Below are 24,647 nucleotides of genomic sequence, written 5' to 3'. Positions count from 1 at the left end.
ACTCTTTTATTAGTACTAAAACAGAGTCGGGCCGGCGCCCGTTTTTGGGGTCGTGCGGGTCGTTTTCAGACTCTAAAACAGGGTCGTTTGTTCTATGCGGGCAAACAGAGATTCCACACAGCAGATCCCTGAAGAAATTACTGTATGCACTTAGTCAAGATAGTTAATAAGGTATCGCAACGAAACTTGCGCACGAATGAAAGGTCGATACGGTACGGGGAAGATTGGTATACTCTGACGGAGCAGAGTAGAGCGCAGTGAGCGGATACGGGCGTTGTGACATAGGTGGGGTACAGGATTCCAAATCGTATGACTACCTTACCCTATTCCAGTACCCATGCACTTAGTACTACCTTGTGAGCCTTGAGATTTATCTCATCAACAAAATCTTCATCCTCCTGCAGTGTTTGAAACCAGTACTGAAGTCAGGTTAGACCTGTAATTATTCCATATCAAGCAGAACTGTTCCCCCATTTTGATAACAATCAATTCTCTTTTAGAAGTAAATCAAGCAAATATAAGCTTTGATGTTTTTACAATTCCAGGATTATACACAAAAAAATAGGGAATTAACATGTAAATTGTACTCAACCCAACCTCTCCCCATCTAATCAGTAACTTTCTTTAATGTTTAAAATTATCCACCATTAACAAATGGCTAGAGCTGTTTTAGATCAAGAACACAAAGAACGGAATGGTACACGTACAGAACAGTACAAAAAAGTACCGAATGGTACGGAAGAGTACAAAACGGTATGGAACTGTACGGAATGGGGATGGAGCAATTTGAAAAAGAAAATCGAGGAACGACCATTTCAGCTGAACAAGGAATAATCGATTTCAAAATAATCGGAACACTATAAAGCTACAAACTTCAAAATGGTGTCCAATGTCCATCGATTTGAGTTTTCAAACTTAACTTCTTGATAGCTGATGAAAATGAAAAATAAATATATGACAAACAACTTTTTGGTGAAAATTTCAGAGATATATTGTTTTGAATTTAGTTTTAGAAAATCTTTTCAAAAAACAAAAATTTATTTATCATGAGAGTCTAAAACCTGTATTAGATAATATTTGAAAATGTATCATAAAAAAATTAGAAGCAATGGAGATTTAAATCTCGAGAATAAAATGATAGACCCGAGGGCGTAGCCACAGTTATTTTTGAATCTTGTAAAGAGCTGGTTTGAACATTGAGCAGTACAATTTACAAATAAGTAATAGATAAGCAGAATTCAAGGAAAATTTGTATGTGTGGCGGAAGATGATCTGAGTCTGAGCAGGATATGAAGACGCGGCAAGAGGAGCTACAGTTCTGCCACGTCACCGATATATATATGATTTTTGATACTTTAAATTTACAGAATCAAATTATTTAGTTAATAAAGTATTTATTTAAACCTGGGTCTCGTTATATTGAGCGTAGTTAAATATGTACCTAAAAACAGCTTATTATAAAGAAATTTATATTATCAAATGTTGTTGTTTATTTTTACAACATATTAATATCAAATTTTGTTTACAAACCATAACTAAGTAACTGTCTTCAAGACATATTACGAAGTCAAGGTAATAAATTAATACTAAAAAATAAATAAAATAGTAGCTAATTTGGAGCCCCCTCCGCCTCCCCCTCCCCTCCATCTCTCCCTCCCCCTTCTCATAGATAGATATTTTTTAGACCAATAGTTTTCTAGGATTTGGTGAGACGTACTTAGCTGAAGAAGGATGGGAGAGACCTCTTGGTAAAATAATCAATTTTTAATTGCTTCAAAAGTATTTGTATGAGACTATTCTAATTTTTAAACACGTCTAGTTTCAGGCGCGCACGCCCTTGAAATTTACAGGCCTTTAGCCAAACTTTTGGAAATTCCATTACAAATGAAAGTAGAAACTGTAATATTCGTTTTTACTATGTTTTAGAAGTTATTGAAGTTTTGCAGATTCTAAAACATATTTTTTGTTTGATTTCAATTTCCCCCATGCAATTCAGAAATAAAAAGCACTAAACATTTCTAAGATACTATGATGGGGGGGGGGGCAAGAAAAAGAAGGGCGAGTCGCGAGATGCATTCATGTTCTTCTTTTTCAATTTAATCGTGTTTTATGGTCTTTAAATTATCAATTTTTTAGTTTTTTCATTAAAAACGCATTTGTCGACAAAGAAAAGGCGAAAGTCCCAGCTTGCTGGGATAAGATCAGAACTGTTAAATCCGCATGAGGGGTAAAAGATATGTACCCTTGAATTCTTAAACTTTATGTTACAGATTGCATCCCTGAAAACTGTGTTGAAGTTGGCGTGTTGCACTCAGGAATAATATTTAACAGGATTATAAATTAAAATGTTTAAATAATCTTTGACAAAATGTCATAAGAAAATGATAAAATTTTTGTGACGAATTTTTGTTAATATAAAAATAATTTTAATTTATATTTACTCTTACTCCACTTCTCAGTGACATTAATCCAACTAAAATGGGATGACTTTTTATGGTGTACCGTCCCGTTTGGCTTCAAATAGCCAGCCTAAAGGTCAGTGTGGTACTTCCAATATTCCAGAGTTCACAGTATGATTCTATCTAGATGAAAAGGGGTTAAATTTTGGCAAACTTATTAACGTTTTTATAATTATTAACGTTTAATTAAGCTTATTAACGTTTTTATGATTATTAACGTTTAATGCTTATTAACGTTTTTATTAACGTTTTTAAGCTTATTAACATTTTTATGCCTATTAATGTTTTTAAGATTATTAACGTTTTTATAATTATTAAAGTTTTTAAGAGTATTAACATTTTATGCTTATTAACGTTTTTATGATTATTAACGTTTTTAAGCTTGTTAACATTTTTATGCTTATTAACTTTTTATGATTATTAACGTTTTTATGATTATTAACGTTTTTATGATTATTAACGTTTTTAAGCGTATTAACATTTTTATGCTTATTAACGTTTTTTATGATTATTAACGTTTTTAAGCTTATTAACATTTTTATGCTTATTAACATTTTTATGCTTATTAACGTTTTTATGATTATTAACGTTTATATGTTTATTAACGTTTTATGTTTTTTTACGTTTTTATGATTATTAACGTTTATATGTTTATTAACGTTTTTAAACTTATTAACATTTTTATGCTTATTAAGGTTTTATGATTATTAACGTTTTTATGCTAATTAACGTTTTTAAACTTATTCATTTTTTATGCTAATGAACGTTTTCATACTTATTAACATTTTAAGCCTATTCACGTTTTTATACTTAATGTTTTGTTTACTTATTAACGTTGTATGCATATTAACGTTTTAGGTTTTTTAAGGTTTTTATACTTATTAACGTGTTTATACTTATGAACGTGTTTTTACTTATTAACGGTTTATGCTTACAACGTGTTTATGTTTATTAACGTTTTATGCCTTTTAACGTTTTTATGTTAAGCAACGTTTTTATACTTATTAACGATTGTTTTAATAGGGCCGGTCGTTTATAATAAAAATGATGACGTTGCATCTTGCATTACCGATTCTTAAAGTTATTAACAATCACTCAGTTATTATCGATTACCGATCGTAATAAATTGCTGGTAATTTTTTTTTAATTGTTGATGATAAAAACAAACTTTGCAATTGACCAACACTTATTCTTTTCTTTAAATCAATCGTATTGACAATGTTTTTGCTAATTTCTAATTCATAATTAATAAATGAAATTTTGTTTTCAATAAAAGGTTTATAAACTTAACTCACCATTATTAAATACTGTTGAATAATTGTAATCAAAGGAGGATCTGCAGGAAGTGAGTATATTTGACATAATTTACATGGGTCCATACCTACCCAACAGTTTCCTACAGTGAGAGAGATAACTCTGAAATAGGAAGACTTATGATATCGCTTATCAACTGTCATGAGTCTGTTTACAGTTTACACTTATATAGGTTGGGTCTAAAAGTCGTCTTCCTATTCCAGAGTTTCCGGTTGTAGAATAGCAAAGAATGTTGCACAAAACAAACCAAATTACTTTTACTTGATATCTCCTTGAAACTTCTTAAATTGAAAATTTGAAATTTGAAAATAAATTTTTATCTAAACATTGTAAATTTGATATCTAAACATTCTCAGCAGTCAATGTCCCTTAATAAGAGATGGGCATCGAATTTTAAAAAACGAAATTTTTGAGAACGAACGAAATTTTTCGTGAAAAAGGGTGTCGGTCAGAAAAAAAAGATGAACAATGGACGAAATAAATGGATCGCTCAGAGAAATGATAAATGATTGTTTTTTAAAAACAAACAGAACAAAACGAAAACCAACGATTTAAAATCGTTCGACCGAACTTGAAAAGCAAAAGAACTTGACCCAACGCATTTTACAAAATGTATTGAAAAAAATGAAAGTTTTTTTTACGGAACGAACGATTTTACTAAACGATCATTCAGTAAGAAAACGAAGGAAATAGATGGAAAATTAATTGTAATTTTGAATGATAACAATGAGTAATAATTTTTTCTTGAATCGAAATTTATCGTTCACGAACGAAATGGTAAAAACATCTCTAGTTCCCATCCCTAGTCCCTTTACCCTCACAGCTTAAATACCTAACTGGTCAGTTTCAAGGAATCCACAAATATCTCAACTATTTTAAAATTTTATTATATCTCAATTTGTAACCTTCTTTAAATAAAACTTAGAATTTTTATCTGCAATTTGGGGTTTCGAACTCCAAAATACATTTATTAAATACTTGCACATTTTTATAATTTCCTACTTTTTCAGCTTCTGTGGGAAAATTTAGCCTGGGTGAATGTGCGTGTATTTGCAAGGCAACACCTTTATGTGTCCAATTTATGTCCCATGTTGATGGAAACTGTATTATGAAATCAACTTTTGGTCCAAGAGGCATAGATGCTGCTTATATTGATGGCAAACTTAACTGTTAAAACAAAACATAAAAATAATCTATTGGAAAAAATTTGGTCTTTTATTTCACAGATTGGCAGGCTTAAAGCACTTTTAATATTTTAGGACCATATATATATATATTTAATAACCAAATATTTAATCAGGTATTTTAAGAAAAAGGAAATTAAAATATATTACTTTTTGTTTATCCTTTTGTTGTGATGTTAATAAACATACTACAATCACATGGTTTATAAAAGTTTATACAATTTGATTTTTGGTTCAATAAATCTTTTTATAAATGTGGCTTGTCTAGGTGTTTGTTTGTTTGTCTAAAAAACGTTTCAATGGCTTGACTTATCGGACCCCATCCCAGTCATATGTCCCCAGAAACAAAATCTCAATGTTTTTATGTTTAGAAATCAACAGAAAAATCCGCAAAATTTTGAGTTTTACAATAGCAAAGAAAAAAAGACGGATTGAAAAGCAAAATTTGAACGCTAAAACTGTTTCAAAAAAAAGAAAGCCTCGTAATTTAAAAACCATTATGTCAATATTAATATCATGAAATATTTTTGCATGAGAAAACTGCAATACTTTTCATATTGCACTACTTACTACATTTACTTTAAATGGTTTGATAGTTGCAGGATGGGATGGATCGTTTTAATTTTTTTTGAAAAAATTATCAACGAAGAAAAAACGAAACGGTAATTTTTGAAATAAATCGTTTTTTTAATGGAAAAGCGAAGAAATCGTTTTTACTTTTAGTTCCTCGTTTCTTTAACGAGGGTTGATTGTTTGTAATTTTTGACGATTGTTAACGATCGTTAATGACTGTAAACGACGACCTTTCATAAACATTACCGAACATTCGTTGACGACAGCACTTGGTTAACGATCTGCCTTTGTAGAATAGATTATTTATATCCCAATTATGTCATTACCATACACTATATACTTAAATATTAGGTCTTTTAGATTTATCAAATTGTACAAAAATCTGATAATTTTAGCTTTTCCTTGACAAAATCATGGTTAATTCCACAGACTACACAGACTGCTCATACACTGTACCTGGATAGGCTGAGCAGGCCTATAGTGTCCTGCAGTCATGCTACAGTTCCATGTAATGTTTTTTGACTAACATCTAACGACCACTTGTCGCATTCAGGGGTTTTACAACTTTTAAAGAAATACTCCAATTTTAAACATGAAACATATTTATAAATTTGTCTTTTTTGAAGATATTGTATTTTCTATCTAAAAGATCCTTAAATATCCCTGAATACAGATGTCTCCTGATTGGTCGTGTACAGTACAGTTGTACACAATGGAAGATGCTGTGAAAAATATCGCATTGCATACGGTTTCAATCGATCAATCGATAGGTTTACATCCAAGAAAAATAAATGCAAAAGAAAAAATTGGCTGGTTTGTAGGTTATTTAGCTCTGTCCCATAAAGCCCATTTTGCTGCGAACAATTTTACACCGTACAATGAATCCTTAAAAATGTCTCTACAATTCTGTACTCTCAGCTTTACGCGGCCACTCCCTTTAAGCCTAACATCGTACACAATTACACAAAACATATTTATCATATTTTATTTTTTGACAACATGGATTTGTGTTCTAACTGTTACAGATGGAAAGATGTACTGTAGATTTTCGTTTTGTTTAAATTTTGAATATTTCGACTTATCTTCTGCTGGCCGCGGCCTTTCATCTCGTACAGACGGGGTTTGCTGGTATCTGACTGTCGGTAATCTATAATTTCCCTGCCATCTTGAGGCTTCTGATATACTCCTGTCAAAATGTCCCAACAAAGTTCTGTTCTCATTATATTTAGATTCATCAATCTAAAGGAAATAATAATAATAATAATAATAATAATAATAATAATAGAGAAGTAGTGTACAGAGTAAAAAAATGATGGATTCACGGAGATTCTTCATTGTTTAATAAAATTTTTAATGAAATTCTGAATATCTCCAATAATCTGAAAAAACCTCACAAATTATTTGGAGAATCAAAGATAGACTGTTGCAATTTATGTGAATGAAGAAGACGACATTATTTTCCCAACATCAAGACCAAATTTAGTTTGATTAAAACATTCATAATTATGCAAGGGTTTATACCTGAGGCGGGCTGAATAAGTTGAAGTAATTTGAAAAAGTTTCTGAAATTAAAACTGTTCTTAAAACTTAAAAATTTTGTATTTTTATGAGAAAAAAAAATAGTGTTTTACAATTTTTGATATCTAAAAAGTATTTTTACCTTTTTCCATATCAAATGGTTGAGCGTTTCTGAAAAGAAAAAAAATTCAAATAAAAGATTTTTTTAATAATCAGTTAAATATTACCTATTTAACTGCCAAGGGTATATTTGATCTTGTGTATTTGAATTCTAAAAAATTTTAAAGATTTTTATTTTTAAATCATTAATTATTTACAACTACTTTACAGCTGGAAGTTAAGGAAATTTTACACAACTATGCAATGCGGATGGTTATTTTACTTAATTGTCCCAAGGGACGTTTATTAACAGCAGAACGTCCTTCTGTTAAGGGAATCATGGGTCGGTAATGTTGGCCAAAAGTAAAATATATTTTTCTAGCTATTTTCAGCTTATATCTTCTATAAATAATATAATATAGCTCTGCGATCATATATATATTTTTTTCTTTAAAATTTATTTTATTTTATTTTTTTATTCCACGGGCAAAGCCCGGCACTTGAAGTAGTTTGTAATTAAAACCTGAGAATCAGTTAGTCGAGTAGGAGAGGTGTCATCAAAATTTAATCTAAAGAGTAAACACAATGGAGTCAATAAAAAAAAGAATAAGTTAAATTAAATTTTCTCTTTTTCTCCAGAAATAAAGAATACCTGCTTCCTGTTTCTACATACCTGCATCCTGTTTCTACATACCTGCTTCCTGTTTCTACATACCTGCTTCCTGTTTCTACATACCTGCTTCCTGTTTCTACATACCTGCTTCCTGTTTCTACATACCTGCTTACTGTTTCTACATACCTGCTTACTGTTTCTACATACCTGCTTCTTGTTTCTACATACCTGCTTCCTGTTTCTACATACCTGCTTCCTGTTTCTACATACCTGCTTCCTGTTTCTACATACCTGCTTCCTGTTTTTACATACCTGCATCCTGTTTCTACATACCTGCTTCCTGTTTGAGAATACTTACCTTCCGTTTCTAAATACTGTTTTCATATTCCTGCTATCTGTTTTTCCATACCCATGCCTCCTGTTTTAGAAATCCTTCTTCCTGTTTCTAAATAGCTGTCTCCTGTTTTTATATATCTGCTTCCTGCTTGAGAATACCCACTCCCTTTTTTTCAATGTATGTCTCCTGTTTTACCTGCTTTCCGTTTGGAAATACCTCCTTCCTGTTTTAAAATACCTGTTTTCTGTTTCGTTGATAATTTTATTTTCTTCTTGGCTTTTGTAATCCATCTGAAATCATATTTATAAAATCAAATCTTTAAACAAAACTTTATTTTGTAAATAATTTCATTGTCTACAATCAACATCTTTTTTAATATATGTTTGAGGCCTATCTTAGCTGCGGCACTCGGCCTCCGCGATTGGCCCAGAAATTGGAATGGAAATGTAAATGAACATTATTTTAATTGCAGAATAAAAATGATTTTTTTTAAGCTAAAAAATTATGATTTTGTAATTCTTTGAATTAATAATTAATATATTTAAATAAAAACCTGATTTGCTGAAGGAATAAAAGTTTTATAAGCATAAACTTTTTCTTTGGTTATTGGTAATGGTAACTCCGGACCTAGATTTTTTATATCATTTCTCATGTATTTTTTATATAAAATTATTATAATGATTATTAACATTAATATTATCATTTTTACTATTATTATCATTATAATTTCATTAATATTCATATTATAATTATTATCATTATTATTATCACTATTAATAGTAATTGTATTCATTATAATAATTATTGTTATTATAAGTACAGTGATAACCAGGAAACAATAAAATATGAAGACGACATTACAACAATATTTAAGTGAATTTGATGTATGTTATAAGCCAATAGTTTTACTAGACTCTGATCAAATCCCTAATTAAGTGAGTTTGGCCTGTTTCACCAGCACAATTACTGCATCTCATGCTCATGGGACTTTTCAAAGTTATAACTTATTCTAAAAGTCGTCTTCCTTTTTCAGAGTTTTCTGGTTATCACTGTATCAATACCGTTGTATGTGTTTTTCTTTTGCTTCCATTGTTCCAATATTACTGTTAAAAAAGTTTTCTGATTTACCAATTGAGCACTGACCAGACCCCCTGTATATAAACAGATTTATATATATATATACATATATATAAGCATTTTACATTATCAATCCCATCAGTCCTCATAAAATGGAAAATTTGAAAAACCAAAAAAATATATGACAGCCTAAAAGACGACATTCAAAATAGTTTCGAAAATGTTTACTAATCACAAAACTTTCTTCTTTCAACTTTATTAACGGGCTATTGAGTGTTGATGACAAAATGACAGCGCCATCTTCTTTTTATCTTTTTAGGCCGTCGAATTGTGAATGATAAGATAAGATAAATAAGGAACACTTCGTCAACCTTGATTATTTTAAATAATAATGTTTTCAGCACTAAAAGAAGTACCGCGAACTGTCTTTATTAAGCAGAGCTAAGAGATAATAATATGCATGCTGCATGCAGTTAAACCCTTTGTATTGTACCGTTTTACCTTTGTGTACGAAATAAATCTATAATAACAATAATAAATGAGCCATACATCGAAAGAAGTTATCAAATGTCGTCTTGACAATTTTTCAATAGGTTTTATACTTTTTTATGTAAATCTCAGTAATTGCGAAAAAAATAGGCATCAATATGCGGAAACAGTTTTGAAGAGTTCCATATAATCATTTGATTAAATATCTGCAACATTTCATTATCAGAAAGTCAAGAATACGACATTTGATAAATTCTTTCGATGTATAGCTTATTTAGGGTTCAATTGTGGTAAAATTTAAACCACAGATTTAAAGTTAAAGATTCAGTAAGGATTTGAATCGGTGATGCAAATTTGAACCGGTGGCAGGTGCAGTTGAAATTCATTAATACGGTCTTTGGATATATCTTCACCTGTTCTAGGTACAGAGAAGACCAGGAGAACAAACCAACCCTGTCCTAACATTTTAGATCTGCTAATATCTATCAAATATTTAAACCGTCTGGATAGAAAAATATAAAAACTAGCTTGGGAACCCAGATTTGCCTAGAAAATAAGTTTTCTTTATAAGAGTCGACCTTCTCAACTTAAACCTTTCAAACCAAGCTAAATACATTCCCGTGGTCTTACCGAGTTCATCAGTCAAATATTAAGGCAAATCCGTCCTGGGTTCCTGAGTTATGTTCAGAAATAAAACAAACAAACAGAAAAATTACTATTTCTTTTACTAATTGTTTGTCTGTTAGGGTGTTGATCCAATAAACGTCAAAACGGCTAAACCGATCAGGCCCAAATTTTTCGTGGGACCTTTCGTGGCCCCAGCGAAGGTTTATGAATAATCCAAATTTTAAAAATTTGCCTTAAAAAAATTCGATTTTCATAAACTTTTGAAAATCCATGAAATTTTGGATTAATTTTGTTTTTGTTTTTTAATGAAAACAAAGAGGAAACGTTAACAATAGAAATAGAATATGGGCGCAAAAAAAAAGGCTAGTTGTACAATGTACATGTGAATGAAATCTAGATTACTTTTATATTATCAGGCTTTCATGGCTTTTCATGCCCATTCTCTATACAAAATTTTGCTTGAATTCCTTTTTTTAAATGGTGGCGTCAAACCTTATAGAAATCCAACGTATAGAAACAGCTACGTATAGCAACATGGCGTATTTTCCGGGAGAATTTTTTTATATTTTTGAGAATTAAACGTTTTTGTAAAACATTGTAGCTTATCATTATCATTATCATAATTTCTATTGTTTTTACCCCTAGACATTAAAGGAGCAAAATAGTTTCATATGTACATTTGTACTGCTCTCTATTGTGTTTAAGGTCCCCCAGATTTTATTATGTACTGACAACATAAATGAATGATTATATGGTTAAACATAAATTTGGATGTTACTATTTAAAAAAATATTTTAAAAAAATTCTATCTTCAGTTCTATTTTTAGAGAAAAAAAATTTCTCGAAAGTATTAAAAAGTTCTCCAGTAATGCAAATATGATTTCAAATAATTCCGTTTTACCATTTAGATAAAATTGGATTTTATGAAAATTATATCTACTTTACACTGATTATTTAATTTCTCAAAAATATAAAAAATGGTCTCCCGGAAAATACCCCATGTTGCTATACGTAGCGGTTTCTATGCGTAGGATTTCTATAAGGTTTGACGCCGGTTTTGGCGTCAAACCTAATAGAAATCCAACGTATAGAAACAGCTACGTATAGCAACATGGCGTATTTTTTCTGGGCAAAATAATTCAACTTCGACTCTTCATAAACTTCCGTGATTCAACCGTTTTGATGTTTATTGTATTCAGGCAAACAGAGAAACAGACAGACAAGCCAAATTTATATGGAGATACAACACATTATACAAATTACTTTTGAACTCACATGCTCCGTAATTCTAAATTGTAACTGAAGATAAAGAGAAATTTTCATGAAATCGATTCCGTAAAAACAAAAATACTTCCGGTAGCAGACAAAAAAAACTCATTTTACAATAAAATCAAAATTTAAGAGAAAAGTTTTTCTGCATTTTTTAAAAGTTTTAAAAGAAACCGGAAAAAGTTGCAAAAACTGCGTTTTGCGTTTTATTTTTAAAAAAATTGTTTTAATTTCTCTTGCCCTAGTTATAAAAACAGTCAGCCCCATTAACTGGTGTAATTATGCATTATGACAATTTTTTTTAAATGCTTTCTCTTTTATTTTAGGTCACATTGTACAGAAAAAATATTATTTTAGATACGGTGTTAGGCGATTATATCAAAAGAAGTGATCAGTTAGTAATCAAGTAATCAGCTTATAGTGATCAAGTGATCAGCTAGTTATTAAGTGATCAGCTAGTGATCAAGTGATTACCTAGCGATCAAGTGATCAGCGAATGATCAAGTGATCAGCTAGTGATCAAGTGATCAGCTAGTGATCAAGTGATCAGCTAGTGCTCAAATGATCAGCTAGAGCTCAAGTGATCAGCTAGTGATCAAATGATCAGCTAGATCAAGTGATCAGCTAGTGATAAAGTGATCAGCTAGTGATAAAGGGATCAGCTGGTAATCAAGTGATCAGCTAGTGATCAATTGATCAGCTAGATCAAGTGATAAGATGATCAAGTGATCAGAAGATCAAGTGATCAGATGATCAAGTGATCAGATGATCTAGTGATCAGCTAGATCAAGTGATCAGCTAGATCAAGTGATCAGCTAGATCAAGTGATCAGCTAGATCAAGTGATCAGCTAGATCAGGTGATCAGATGATCAAGTGATCAGACGATCAAGTGATCAGATAATCAAGTGATCAGACGATCAAGTGATCAGATGATCAAGTGATCAGATGATCAAGTGATCAGATGATCAAGTGAGCAGATGATCAAGTGATCAGATGATCAAGTGATTAGACGATCAAGTAATCAGATGATCAAGTGATCAGATTATCAGATGATCAAGTGATCAGATGATCCTCCTCCTCCTTTCAGGTTTCTCTTGAATCGATCTCTGTATGACAAACAAACAGACACACACACGAGCAGACATAAATACAATCAATTTGATAAAATCTGTATTTAAAGCAAGTAAATAATAACATCTGTTAAATGAATTTTAAGCTTTCAGGATTTGTTTCATATTTGATACAAATACGTTGTTTAATAAACCGTATGGATCAATTATACGCTATAATAAATATTATAAAATATTAAGATAATATTTACATTTATCTGAATTTATCAAAGTTATGATAAAATTGCTGTAGAATAATAAGACCAATTAAAGGGACTGTAAGACATATATTTTGACTTATGTAAGACGTTCACTAGGTTTCAACTTAATATCTAGGTCATTAAATTCTTTGGTAATATATATGAATATATATGTAAGCTATAGTTGGCTACATTTGGGTGACAAACCCATGGGTGACATAGGCAACCAAAAAATGTAATTCCACGTACAGTTCGCTAAATCACAATTAAATACCAAGCGTAGATAAACGGTCTTAGTAACTATGACTGACTAATGGTCAGGGCAACGCCGAGTACTCCAGCTTGCGTTTCATATCAAACAAATATTTCTTACGCGTCTTTAATAATTTAAAAAAGAAACAAAAATATTAAATATCTTAAGTTGCATTTAATATGCAATTGTACAATCATAACAATTAGAACATTTGTTATTTAACATCAGAACATATTCTTCTAGTCAGGTCCTGTAGAGGCTCATAATCCTTAGCAGATATCAGGTTGTACTCCTGCAGTACACGTAGTTAATATGTTGTACTCATGCAGTACAATTTATAAATAGGTTATATGTACTCATTCAACACACTTTGTTATAAGTTTGTACTCCTACAGTACACGTTATTATAAGGTTGTACTGCTGCAGTACACTTTATAATTAGATTGTATTCATGCAGTACACTTTATAATTAGATTGTACTCATCCAGTACACTTTATTATTAGGTTTTACTCCTACAGTACACTTTATTATTAGGTTGTACTCCGACAGTTGAATTTATTATTAGGTTGTACTCCTAGAGTACAATTTATTATTAGGTTGTACTCCGACAGTACACTTTATTATTAGGTTTTACTCCTACAGTACACTTTATTATTAGGTTGTACTCCGACAGTAGAATTTATTATTAGGTTGTACTCCTAGAGTACAATTTATTATTAGGTTGTACTCCGACAGTACACTTTATTATTAGGTTTTACTCCTACAGTACACTTTATTATTAGGTTGTACTCCGACAGTAGAATTTATTATTAGGTTGTACTCCTAGAGTACAATTTATTATTAGGTTGTACTCCGACAGTACACTTTATTATTAGGTTTTACTCCTACAGTACACTTTATTATTAGGTTGTACTCCGACAGTAGAATTTATTATTAGGTTGTACTCCTAGAGTACAATTTATTATTAGGTTGTACTCCGACAGTACACTTTATTATTAGGTTTTACTCCTACAGTACACTTTATTATTAGGTTGTACTCCTACAGTACAATTTATGATTAGGTTGTACTCCTACAGTACAATTTATTATTAGGTTGTACTCATGCAGTACACTTTATTATTATGTTGTACTCCTACAGTACACTTTATTGTTAGGTTGTACTCCGACAGTAAACTTTATTATTAGGTTGTACTCCGACAGTAAACTTTATTATTAGGTTGTACTCCGACAGTAAACTTTATTATTAGGTTGTACTTTTGCAGTACAACCTAAAATGTTCGGTACTTTCCCAAAGGCATTCTCCCAAGTGACAATTTCCCAATTAGCAATTTCCCAAATGTGCAATTTCCCAAGCGGCAACTTCCCAAAGGTTAGGTTATGCCTTCAGAGGCGCCGCATGCTGCAATTTCGGCCGAGCGCTGCGGCTAGGATGGGCTAGTTAGGATGGGATGGGAAGTTGCTACTTGGGAAAATACCCTGGGGAAGTTGCCACTTGGGAAAATACTCTGGGGAACCTGTCACTTGGGAAAAATTCTTTGGGAAACTACCTAACATCCAACTTAATAACCCCTTTCCTTAAATGATTTTAGACCTAAGAAAGGCAGTATAATTGTTTTATATCTTAGAAAGGCAGTAGAACTGCTTAATACCTTAGAAAGGCAGTAGAACTGCTTGTAAAGAGCATTAGCATGCACCTCAGCTTTAATCTCATTCAGTCTGTAAAGAGTATGCTTAAGAAGCCATTTGTGGAATCTCTATTCCCGGATTTACATGTTTTGACGTTGCAGTTATAGATTGAAAAAGAAATATATCCCAAATATTGAAGACATAGTTTTACCTTAAAAAGATCAGATAACGAATTTTTTTAACGCAATGCCGGATTTACAACGGTACCCTTGACACCAAAATCTGATCAAAAATGTGAAAGATAACGTCGTTTTTCTGATTCAAAAAGTGTTTAATTCTGTTAACTTCTCAATTGTTACTTATAAACAGAAACCACAAATGAAAAAAAACAGTTTGAATAAACAAATACATGTAATATCTAATTCATTTTTGATCACACAACACTTTTAAGAGTACCGATGATATTCGGGCATTGCCATCTTTGCAATTACGCTAACACTCCCTTTAACATTTTATTTTAACGCAAATATATGACCAATCTATTTATATTTCCTTAGCTTCAGTTCATTTTGATAGAATCATGGAACTATTGCTCTTTACACTAAACTTAAATTGTAAATTTGTAGTTCTTATCATAACATTAATAACATTATATATAAATTATAAGATATTACCCCGTTTTAAATTAATTCAAATTTTTAAATTAAATTATCTGGATAAAAAAACATAATCTATAATAAATCCAAAATTAAATTTAATTAAACTTTTCTTTGCAATTCCCTAAGGATTCAATCAACTAAACAAACAAGAATGCCCTTTCCTCTTTTATATACATTATGTTTTATGTTAAATTTTCATTCTCTCTGGCTTTAAGCAATAAAAAGCCAGAACCCCCCCCCCCCTAATATTTATATATATCATGGCAGCTGAGCTTTAAGGTTGTAGGGAGCGGAGGAGGTTGATTTCATTTTTAGTTTATGCATTGAAACAAATGTAAATTATTGGTATGAAGCCTAAATTCAATGCCGCCCCCCCCCCCCCGACTCGGCCAAACCCTTTCCCCTCCCCAATATATCTGAGCTGTATCTTTGTTTAAACAATATGTTTTATTTCTAGTGTTTCAAAGTTTACCAAACCAAGGGGTTTATTGTTCTTGTCCTTTCATAAAACAAACTTTAATCCTTTACACAGCCTTTGTTGTACACAGTGAGAGCCATAAAACTGTGGAATAGGAAGGTGACTCTAAACTCAGTTATGATTTAAAATAGTCGAATGATCATGAAACACAGCAATTGTGCAATTGTATTTAGATTCATTTGACGTAACAAGCTGATTTTCAAGTTTTTTGGTAAAAAGATGTTCTTCAACAACATCAAATGCACATCAGCGTCATCTTCCTATTCCACACTTTTATGGGTCTTACTGAAGCTTCAGAGGGATATTTTACCAAAAAACGGATTAACATAGAAAGGATCCTTTTAAACCCATAATACCCTTGTTTTGTGTAACGGAAATGAGTTTTTGTCACAAGCACTGATTCTTTAATTCCTTTATCTTTGCAACCCAATGTCGTATAAAACCTTTAGATATATAAAGCTATTAAATTTTAAATATCAAAGGTTTACACCATCGGGTTGCCAAGATATAGTAATTAGAAAATCGAAGTTTGTGGCAAAGACTCAATTCCTTTCGTTGGATTTCGTGAATATTTTGTGTGTAAACTATTTGTTTATCTTACCTATCGAAATGATGATAGTAAATGTGTACAAACACTCGATACAGTCGACGGAATATTCTTGAAATAACATCCTGGATTCTACTTATTTTCAAACGTGCTTTTTAAAAATTCATTCATGTTATTTTATCAAAAATAATAACTCTTTATTTCTATATTTAACTAGAAAATTTAAGATTAGATAATACGATTTAAAAACTAAACAGCTTTAAAGAGAATATTTCCGAAAATAGTTTAAGTTTGAAAAAAGTCCTTGAAATTTTTCGGAAAAGGGACATCGTCACAGGAGGGAAACACTTGCTCGTCGTTAATTATATCATCAACCCATTCTCAAATAGTTTATCATTTATTTTTTGTTTAAACAAATGTGAGGAATTAAATGCATTCTGAACAAGAGTTTTCGTGTTACAACCACATTTTAAAAAATGTTCCAACAAAAAAGTCCCAAATGTAAAGCAACATTTTTTATTTATTTTTCTAAAAAGTGATGATACTGGAAAGATTAAAATGTATAAAAACATAATATTGAACGGAAACATTCTAAAAAATATAATTTATCGCAAGAAGAACTTACTGTTCAGTATTACAAGGGTCTAAACTATTATTTTGTTAACACTAAGGTGGAGCCCTACCTTACTAAGTGGTTCTCCGAATCTTTCTGAATCTTTAAGCGCACTTTAGTGAAAACTGACTATTTACATGTTTCCCAAATTTTTCTAAAACTTTATTAGTAATTGTTTTAGACCATATACCAATTAATGTGATGATGTAACTTTTGAACAGGTTTATCATTGAATCCCACGAGGGGGTTTTAATTTCCATTGATTCTAATTTGTATGAGAGTAAATGACATTCCTTTATAAAAAATAACAAATTATTTTTATTATTTATTATTATTTTTAAAAGGGGCGGGATCAAATGAAAATTGTTGCATACCAAAAATTAAAAACCAGCTTTTTATAAAGGAATGACTATTTACATGATTTCCAATTTTTTCTGAAACTTTGATAGTAATTGTTTTAGACCATATACCAATTAATGTGATGATGTAATCTGGGGCAGTCATTTGAACAGGTTTCTTGTTTCTTTTATCGTCCTTGAAAATGATTTTTGTTTTGAAATTTTGAATATTCTATTTTGCTTTTTTTTTGTATCGATGAATTCGATGAATTTAAAGGTTCTGTAATTAATATTTAAATTTCTAGGGTTTTAGGTCGCTACGTCCCCCCTTTCCTCACAACTATTTTAGTTTTTGCTCTGAAAGTCGGCATTTTGAATAATTCTTAAATTTTCGCGGAATTTTTAGTTTTCAATTAGAATATTTTCAAAAAATTATGATTTTTAATTTTGCTTAAGCAAAGTTTTTAACTTCGATGGTTCAGAAACCCTCCTAGGGGTCATGTGAAATGCCAAAAAAATTGGGCTCGATCGGTTCAGCCGTTTAGACGGTTATTGTTTACAAACGGACAGGCAGACAGACAAATTGAAATTTCAATAAAAATAAGATAATAAGATAAGATAAGATACATATATATAATATAAAAGTGACCTAACATTTGTACAGTAACGTGTATGATTCACAACGGTACCCCCTTTAAACCTTGTGTAGCATGTGTGAATTGGACACATACTACACTAGAAATGAAGGGTCACTAGAAATTGTGTCCACAGTCCCTTTAAATAAAATATTGCTTAAATCTACTCTTTAAAAAGATCAAACAATATCATCCTGGATAAGAATTCAAGCTTTGCAAAATAAAATAAAAATAAAAATTTAAAAATCATTAAGTTTGTTTACATCATCAAACAAAAATGCCTAGATTTTTTTCTGAATTTGGGTAGATTTTACTTTAAGAAATCAGAAAAGAAAAAGACAATATACAGAAACCACATCAAATATTTTTCTTTAAAAAAAATATTTGTTTCTACAGAACTACCTTTTATGAAACCGGGTTCCCGATACTGGGTTTTATTATGATAGTCTCACTAAAGTTTAGGGCTCTGTACATCAACTACATGTCATTGTACACATGTACATATGCTTTAAGGAATTGTCGTTATAATTTTCAGTGTCACTCTATTTAAAAAGGACCATGGCCTATTCACAATATAACCTTGTAAACCTTAATCTGATCAATAATGTGGAATATCGTCGTGTTTAGGATCTATGATTAAGAGTTTAATGTTCACAATTTCTTCAATTTTTTCGTAAACCCCCACAAGTAAATAAATCAACTTGTGGAAAGAAGAACAGTGATTACACCATGATCCTAGTTCATAAATAGATTGATAGGGTCATTATAAATTACGTAATCAGTCCCTTTAAATTCACCCTAATGTGTGTCTTTAAGAGTAATAAGTTAAAACATAAAAATATGAATATAAATCGAAATTGATATTTCCCAAAACCAATCACTCTACAGGTCTATTTATGTTATTTTTTTAATAAAGATTTTTTTCCCCAGGACATGATCGGGTTGTTACGATCAAATCTCGGAATTTTTCTATTGGGAAAGTTTGGTGTTGTATGGGTTTACATTAATTTGCCATGGATTATAATCCGGCAGCACATTCATCCATCCACGCTTCATTCATCCTGAGAAGAGGGTTGACAAGATTCCAGCTGCCTAAGGGCTTCTTAGGCCTAAGAATAATAGAGTGTAGGAATTCTTTTGATATACAGGAATGAGGCCCGCGGGTGCCTTACAGACAGGAAACATCACACTCATTGCTCCCTAACATCTGTAAGCCCGGATTGGATACCTATAGCTGGCAACCATAGACTCTCCCTGCTTGTCAACCTTTCCTCTCTTCATCATCATTCACTGGGATCAATCAATTTAAAACTTATTTTTTGTTGAGTAGAAAGCACGCCCCCTTTCGCTGCGAGAGTTGTTGATAGCCGCCCCTCTGTCCTCTTAACATTCGTCAGGTGGTCATAGCTGTCAGATATTATTGAAACCAAAGGTTTGTGTGGAGTACGGGAATCGAACCCGTGAACACCAGTCTGGACGCCAATTCAGTTACTGACTGTTGACAAGTGTGCCTAACTTCAGTGATCTAACGAGAAATGGTGTCACACCCCATTATTTATGTTATTAGTGCATGCAGCTTTATAATTGTATCATAAAGACGCAGGAATATTTTCCTAAGATTTTACAGATTTCCTTCATAATTGCATACCTGCCATAAATATTCATATTTGGGACCACCAGACATTTTAGGACAGCTTTCTTCAGAACATGCCCTGTGAGAAAACCAATTATGTCTTATAGGGACAAGAGTTAATTCCAACTACATTGTCCTTCTAAAATTACTAGAATAATACAGAGAAACATACAACAAAATATCGGAAGCTGGATTTTACTCGGTGTATAGTACATATAACCTCTTACTTTGTTTTGTAAACATCAGATTCCTCCACAACAGTACTGTACAACAGTTTTATTCTAAACAAACAGAATTGTGTTCAACAGCTTTTGAAATGTATTGCAAATTTGGAACGTTTCGAAGACGACAAAAGTTTGTAAAAAATATTCTTTTTCAGGAAAAAATATTAATTCGAGTAATTTTATTTTGTTGCATTAAAGAGACTGTAAAGGAAAAATGAAAGAGTGTATAGGATAAAACCAGAGAATCTCAGGTTTTGAACGATACATATAAGACATCTATCTGATGTTTCTGTCTCGAGAAATTGATATAAAACGGTGTCAAAATTATACCAAAAAGGACATATGTCAGATTTTGAATAAAAGTTGTAGCATTAAACAGATCATATTCAACAATCTGAAAACAACTATATCTCACAGCAACCTCAAAATCTCAGGTTTGCTCCTGTTATAATTATTTAATTCTTATTTTTCATTTTTTATAATTGATAATATTATTACATTTAATCCGTATAGTTCGTATTACGTCACCAGTACTTCAGTCAATGGTAGTTCAGTATACTGGTCACGTGATTTCCGTCTGTACCACGTGACAACGATACTGCACTGTCATTAGCTAAAATGATTGTGACTTAATACGGACTATACGGATTATATGTAATAATATTATCATTATATATGTATCATTCTACGCCTGAGATTCTCAGGTTTTATTCTATACCCCCTTTCTTTTTTCCTTTACTGTCCCTTTAATACGGACTATACGGATTATATGTAATAATATTATCAATATATATTTATCATTCTACGCCTGAGATTCTCAGGTTTTATCCTATACCCCCTTTCTTTTCCAATAATAATTGGAATGGATGTGATATATTCAACTCTACATTTTCTATTATTAATATTACAGAATTAATTATAATAATTGAATGAAAACAGCTTTATGATTGATAATATTTTTGTAATTTTCTTTTTACGTCATCATTAAGTATAATTGATACCTTTTTCATGAAAATTATCTTTCTTTGCTCTTTTATGTTTAAACATGAATTTAACATTTATTACACTTTAAAAATTTCAAAACTATTATTTTTTACCTGTTATAGAAATCAACTAGATTGGTTGCTAGAAAATCATTTAAATCCTCGTTAGGGGGCAATCTTACCAAATCCTAGATTGTACTTTTTTAAATATTTGAAATATTTTAGGATTGACTAAATTTGAAAATAATTAATTGTAAAAAGTTTTAAAATGTTTTTTTTTGGTAATTTTTACCTTTACATTAACCCCCGCATCTGCATTTGTTGTTGAATGTTTATATAAACTGTATCTATGACTTCCTCGTTCATATCTGAACACACCTTCGTCTTATTATGAACATATCGTTATATAAAAAACATATCGTTTTGTGAACAAACACTTTTGTTTTATTATGAACATATCGTTTTTTTTAAATATATCGTTTTATGAACAAACTTATCGTTTTGTGAACAAACATATCGTTTTGTAAACATGCATATCATATTCTGAACAAACATATCATTTTTTTAAAAAACATATCCTTTTTTAACAAAAATATCGTTAAGTATCTATAAAAACATATCGTTTTATGAACAAACATATTGTTTTGAGAACAAATATCGTTTTTTAACAAACATATCATTTTGCCAACTATCGTTAAGTATCTAAATAAACATTGTTTTATGAAAAAACCTATTGTTTTATGAACAAACATATCGTTTTATGAACAAAAATATCGTTATAATAACAAACATATCATTTTGTGAACTATCGTTAAGTATCTTAATAAACATTGTTTTATGAACAAACATATTGTTTTTGAACAAACAAATCGTTTTATGATCAAACCTCCGTTGTTGAACAAACATATAGCTAAGTAAATAAACATTTGTTGTGTTTTGACCACAAATATCGTCTTCTGAAATCTAAAGAGTTTCCTATCGCTGACAAGTACGTCATTGAGTGAGCAGTTATCAAAAAAGTAACAAAAATGTTTTATTCTTAAAAATCTAATTTACTTTGTCTAATAATAGCAGCAATTTATAGTGAAAAATAATTTATTTTTGTAATAGATTTCCTGTAAAAATATAAGGTTAATACCTTTTTTTAACTTTGGATGTAGCAGCATCAGATTTTGAGAGCATAAATGCAACCTTCTTCATTTTTATTATTATAAATATAATATCTAAAGAGAGCACAATTTTGCATAGGAACAGAGTGATCGTCTACTCAATCTTTTTGCGATCATTTTCCTACTCGATTCGGTAAATAAATCCACGAGTCATGCTTTGGAATTGGATAAATGAATAAAAAAATTGTTTAATAAGATTTAGTAAGATTTTGATTCATTTGTGACGCTCTTTAGAACAAAACCTGAGAACTAACTTGAACAAACTAACTTAAAGGGAGTGAACGGCTAGGTAAGGTAATTGAATTGAGTATGCAGTGCTGTCGAAAACTTCTTTAGAATTCATTTGAGACATATTTCACTTTTTAAAGATCTGTAAATCCTGAGTTTGAGCGCAAATTCGACGTTCAAAACTCCTGATTGGGGGGTGGATACGCTTTCAGAATTAGTTTTTTTTAAATTATTAAATAACGACAACGAAAAATAAAGTAAAAATTATACAGTAATCTACTTAGATGACTAATAGGAACATATTTCAAAAAAGAAATTTGTCAATAAATTAATGCTAAAATCGATTATTTCGTTTTCATTATTATATTGAATTTCTAATTTTCTTTGAATTTATTCGCAGATTTCTTCAAATTCTTTAACTGTCGTCTTTTCAATAATAATTATAGAAAATCTGCGAAGATCTTTGTGAATATCGTGAAACTAGAATAATGAGATAATAGAAACTAATAATTGAACAAGATTACTTATTTTCGATGATAAGATTAATTTTTATTTTCTCAAAATGTTCCTAAACATGACGTCTGTAATTTATTGTAGAATATTTTTACATTTCGACGTTGCTAATTCTGAAAGCGTATCCACCCCCAAATCAGGAGTTTTGAACGTCGAATTTGAGCTCAAACTCAGGATATACAGACTTTTGAAAAGTGAAATATGTCTCAAATGAATCCTAAAGAAGTTTTCCACAACACTGCATACTCAGTTCAACTACCTTATATAGCCGGTCACTCCCTTTAAACTAATAACTAAGATAAAACTGATTAAAGAAGAGCCGAAGTTCAAAGCACCAAAATTAACCTGAACTAAATAAATGAAATGTTTAAATGTTTATAAACGAAGTTTACTGCTAGAACTAGGAAGTATTATAGATTTGATAACAAGCAGAACTTTCCACGTTCTATAATTTTATGATAACGATAATTATCTAGATTTTCATTTTTCATTTCATTAAATGTCAGTCAATTTGACTCCCCCTTGCACCCCCCGATCCCCAGGGGGGGGGGGGGTTTAACCCCTCAAAAAGTGTTTCAATGTGCTTTCTTCAGAGAAAATTAAAACAAATCCTAAACATTTTGTATTTTGCATTTATTTGCTGCCGACGATAAAACGTGAAATTTTTGTTTTCGTCATAGATTCGTCATTTTAAAGATAGAACAATGTTTAAATACATTTTGTATCCCAAACAACATTATCAAGGCGCATCAAAACAATAATACTTCAAATTCAAAGATCTTATTGAAAGAAGTTTTTCAAAAATCGCCGGGTTTTTTAACCTTTACTCACATTTTACGTATGATGTTCAATAATAAATTAAGTTGTTTAATATAAAATTAGATATGATTGAAATATGATCGTCGGAAATACCAATTTCTATGTTTCCAGACAAACTTGACTTAAAGAAATTTTTCCAAATTGACCCCTGAAATTAATAAAATGTCGATCATTTGAAAATCAAGAGGTTGAACTATTTCCCGCTGAATTCTACTTTAAAGAATATCTGCACTGTTAAAGGGAGTGACCGGCAATGTATGGTTAGTTGAACTGAGAATGTAGTATTGTGGAGACATTTTTTAGGATTCATTTAAGACATATAAAACTTTTAATGATGTATAATTACTGAGTTTGAGCATAAAGTCGACGTTCAAAATAAAAAAAAAATCTACAACAAACTAATTAGATGTTTAGGAACATATTTCTCAATTGACATTTTCTCAATAAATCAATGTTAGACTTAATTATTTCTTTTTCATCACTATATTGAATTTCTTATTCGTTGTGAATTTGTTCGCAGATTTCTTTATATTCTTCAAATGTGGTCTTTTCAATAAAAATTTCAGAAGACATTATAGAAACTTATAACTGAATAAGATTACTCATTTTCGGTGATAAAGTTTAATTTTTATTTTCTCAACCTGTTCCTAAACAACTAATTAATTTACTGTAGAATTTTTACTTCATTTTTCGTCGTTATTAACCCGATTCTCAAAATCAATCCTGCAAAATGAACAATCTATGAGGATTTTAACAATTGAAATTGCGCTCTTGCTGAACAAATATGCACCCTAAAAACGTCACATAGGTCTCAAATAAATCCAAATAAATCTCCACAATACTACATTCTCAGTTCAACTTCCATATATTGCCGGCTACTATCTTAAACAAAAAAGTGTTGTTTTATTTTTTTAAAAAATGTCATACTTTGAAGACTCTGTTGACATTTTTTACGGAAAGAGTGGAAAGAATTTTTGTACAACTTTTGAAGACCTAATATATATAGTTAATTGATAAACATTTTTACCGATGTAGTGCATGTAGTGTACGAAGTTATTA

General features: G+C 30.7%; 3 protein-coding genes across 3 annotated transcripts; 1 reads left to right on the top strand and 2 right to left on the bottom strand.

Moving 5' to 3' along the window:
* The first annotated feature begins 654 nt into the window (after positions 1-654).
* LOC111715630 (uncharacterized) lies at positions 655-5,154 on the top strand. The gene is made up of 5 exons (XM_023490978.1): positions 655-753; positions 1,685-1,748; positions 2,271-2,315; positions 3,790-3,804; positions 4,784-5,154. Exons 1-5 carry the CDS (start codon positions 655-657, stop codon positions 4,945-4,947), a joined length of 387 nt encoding a protein of 128 aa, XP_023346746.1. The 3' UTR covers positions 4,948-5,154.
* Positions 5,155-6,499: 1,345 nt separating this feature from the next.
* LOC111715631 (uncharacterized) lies at positions 6,500-10,537 on the bottom strand. The gene is made up of 9 exons (XM_023490979.1): positions 10,077-10,537; positions 9,159-9,248; positions 8,651-8,724; positions 8,335-8,387; positions 7,671-7,716; positions 7,276-7,319; positions 7,191-7,219; positions 7,052-7,092; positions 6,500-6,769 (listed from the first exon to the last, which is right to left on the bottom strand). The coding sequence occupies exons 1-9, from the start codon at positions 10,126-10,128 to the stop codon at positions 6,515-6,517; spliced, it is 684 nt and encodes a 227-aa protein (XP_023346747.1). The 5' UTR covers positions 10,129-10,537; the 3' UTR covers positions 6,500-6,514.
* A 2,219-nt stretch (positions 10,538-12,756) lies between these two features.
* Positions 12,757-22,078, bottom strand: LOC111715634 (MOB kinase activator 3C). Its single transcript, XM_023490982.1, has 10 exons — positions 21,998-22,078; positions 21,152-21,227; positions 20,974-21,047; positions 19,880-19,933; positions 19,668-19,731; positions 17,517-17,580; positions 16,737-16,813; positions 16,488-16,558; positions 14,773-14,839; positions 12,757-13,414 (listed from the first exon to the last, which is right to left on the bottom strand). Exons 1-10 carry the CDS (start codon positions 22,057-22,059, stop codon positions 13,337-13,339), a joined length of 687 nt encoding a protein of 228 aa, XP_023346750.1. The 5' UTR covers positions 22,060-22,078; the 3' UTR covers positions 12,757-13,336.
* Between the last annotated feature and the right edge of the window lie 2,569 nt (positions 22,079-24,647).

The sequence above is a fragment of the Eurytemora carolleeae genome, unplaced genomic scaffold, assembly GCF_000591075.1.
Source record: "Eurytemora carolleeae unplaced genomic scaffold, Eaff_2.0 scaffold1827, whole genome shotgun sequence".
Lineage (NCBI taxonomy): Eukaryota > Metazoa > Arthropoda > Copepoda > Calanoida > Temoridae > Eurytemora > Eurytemora carolleeae.
This window is presented reverse-complemented; position numbering and strand designations above follow the sequence as displayed.

Bases quoted from the DNA above. Each gene is read 5' to 3' on its own strand.
- LOC111715631 (XM_023490979.1), bottom strand. From the start codon at position 10,128: ATGTTAGGACAGGGTTGGTTTGTTCTCCTGGTCTTCTCTGTACCTAGA. The intron at 8,725-9,158 runs GTATTGATACAG...TAAAAAATCTAG, and splicing joins AAAGAAAAACACATACAACG to GTCCGGAGTTACCATTACCA. The intron at 7,093-7,190 runs GTAAAAATACTT...TTTTAATTTCAG, and splicing joins ACCATTTGATATGGAAAAAG to AAACTTTTTCAAATTACTTC.
- LOC111715630 (XM_023490978.1), top strand. From the start codon at position 655: ATGGCTAGAGCTGTTTTAGATCAAGAACACAAAGAACGGAATGGTACA. The intron at 754-1,684 runs GTATGGAACTGT...GATATTTTTTAG, and splicing joins GTACGGAAGAGTACAAAACG to ACCAATAGTTTTCTAGGATT. The intron at 1,749-2,270 runs GTAAAATAATCA...TTTATGTTACAG, and splicing joins AGGATGGGAGAGACCTCTTG to ATTGCATCCCTGAAAACTGT.
- LOC111715634 (XM_023490982.1), bottom strand. From the start codon at position 22,059: ATGAAGAAGGTTGCATTTATGCTCTCAAAATCTGATGCTGCTACATCC. The intron at 19,732-19,879 runs GTAAGAGGTTAT...GTTTTCTCACAG, and splicing joins TCTGATGTTTACAAAACAAA to GGCATGTTCTGAAGAAAGCT. The intron at 16,559-16,736 runs GACTTTTTTCAA...AGTAGAATCCAG, and splicing joins CTTTTCCGAAAAATTTCAAG to GATGTTATTTCAAGAATATT.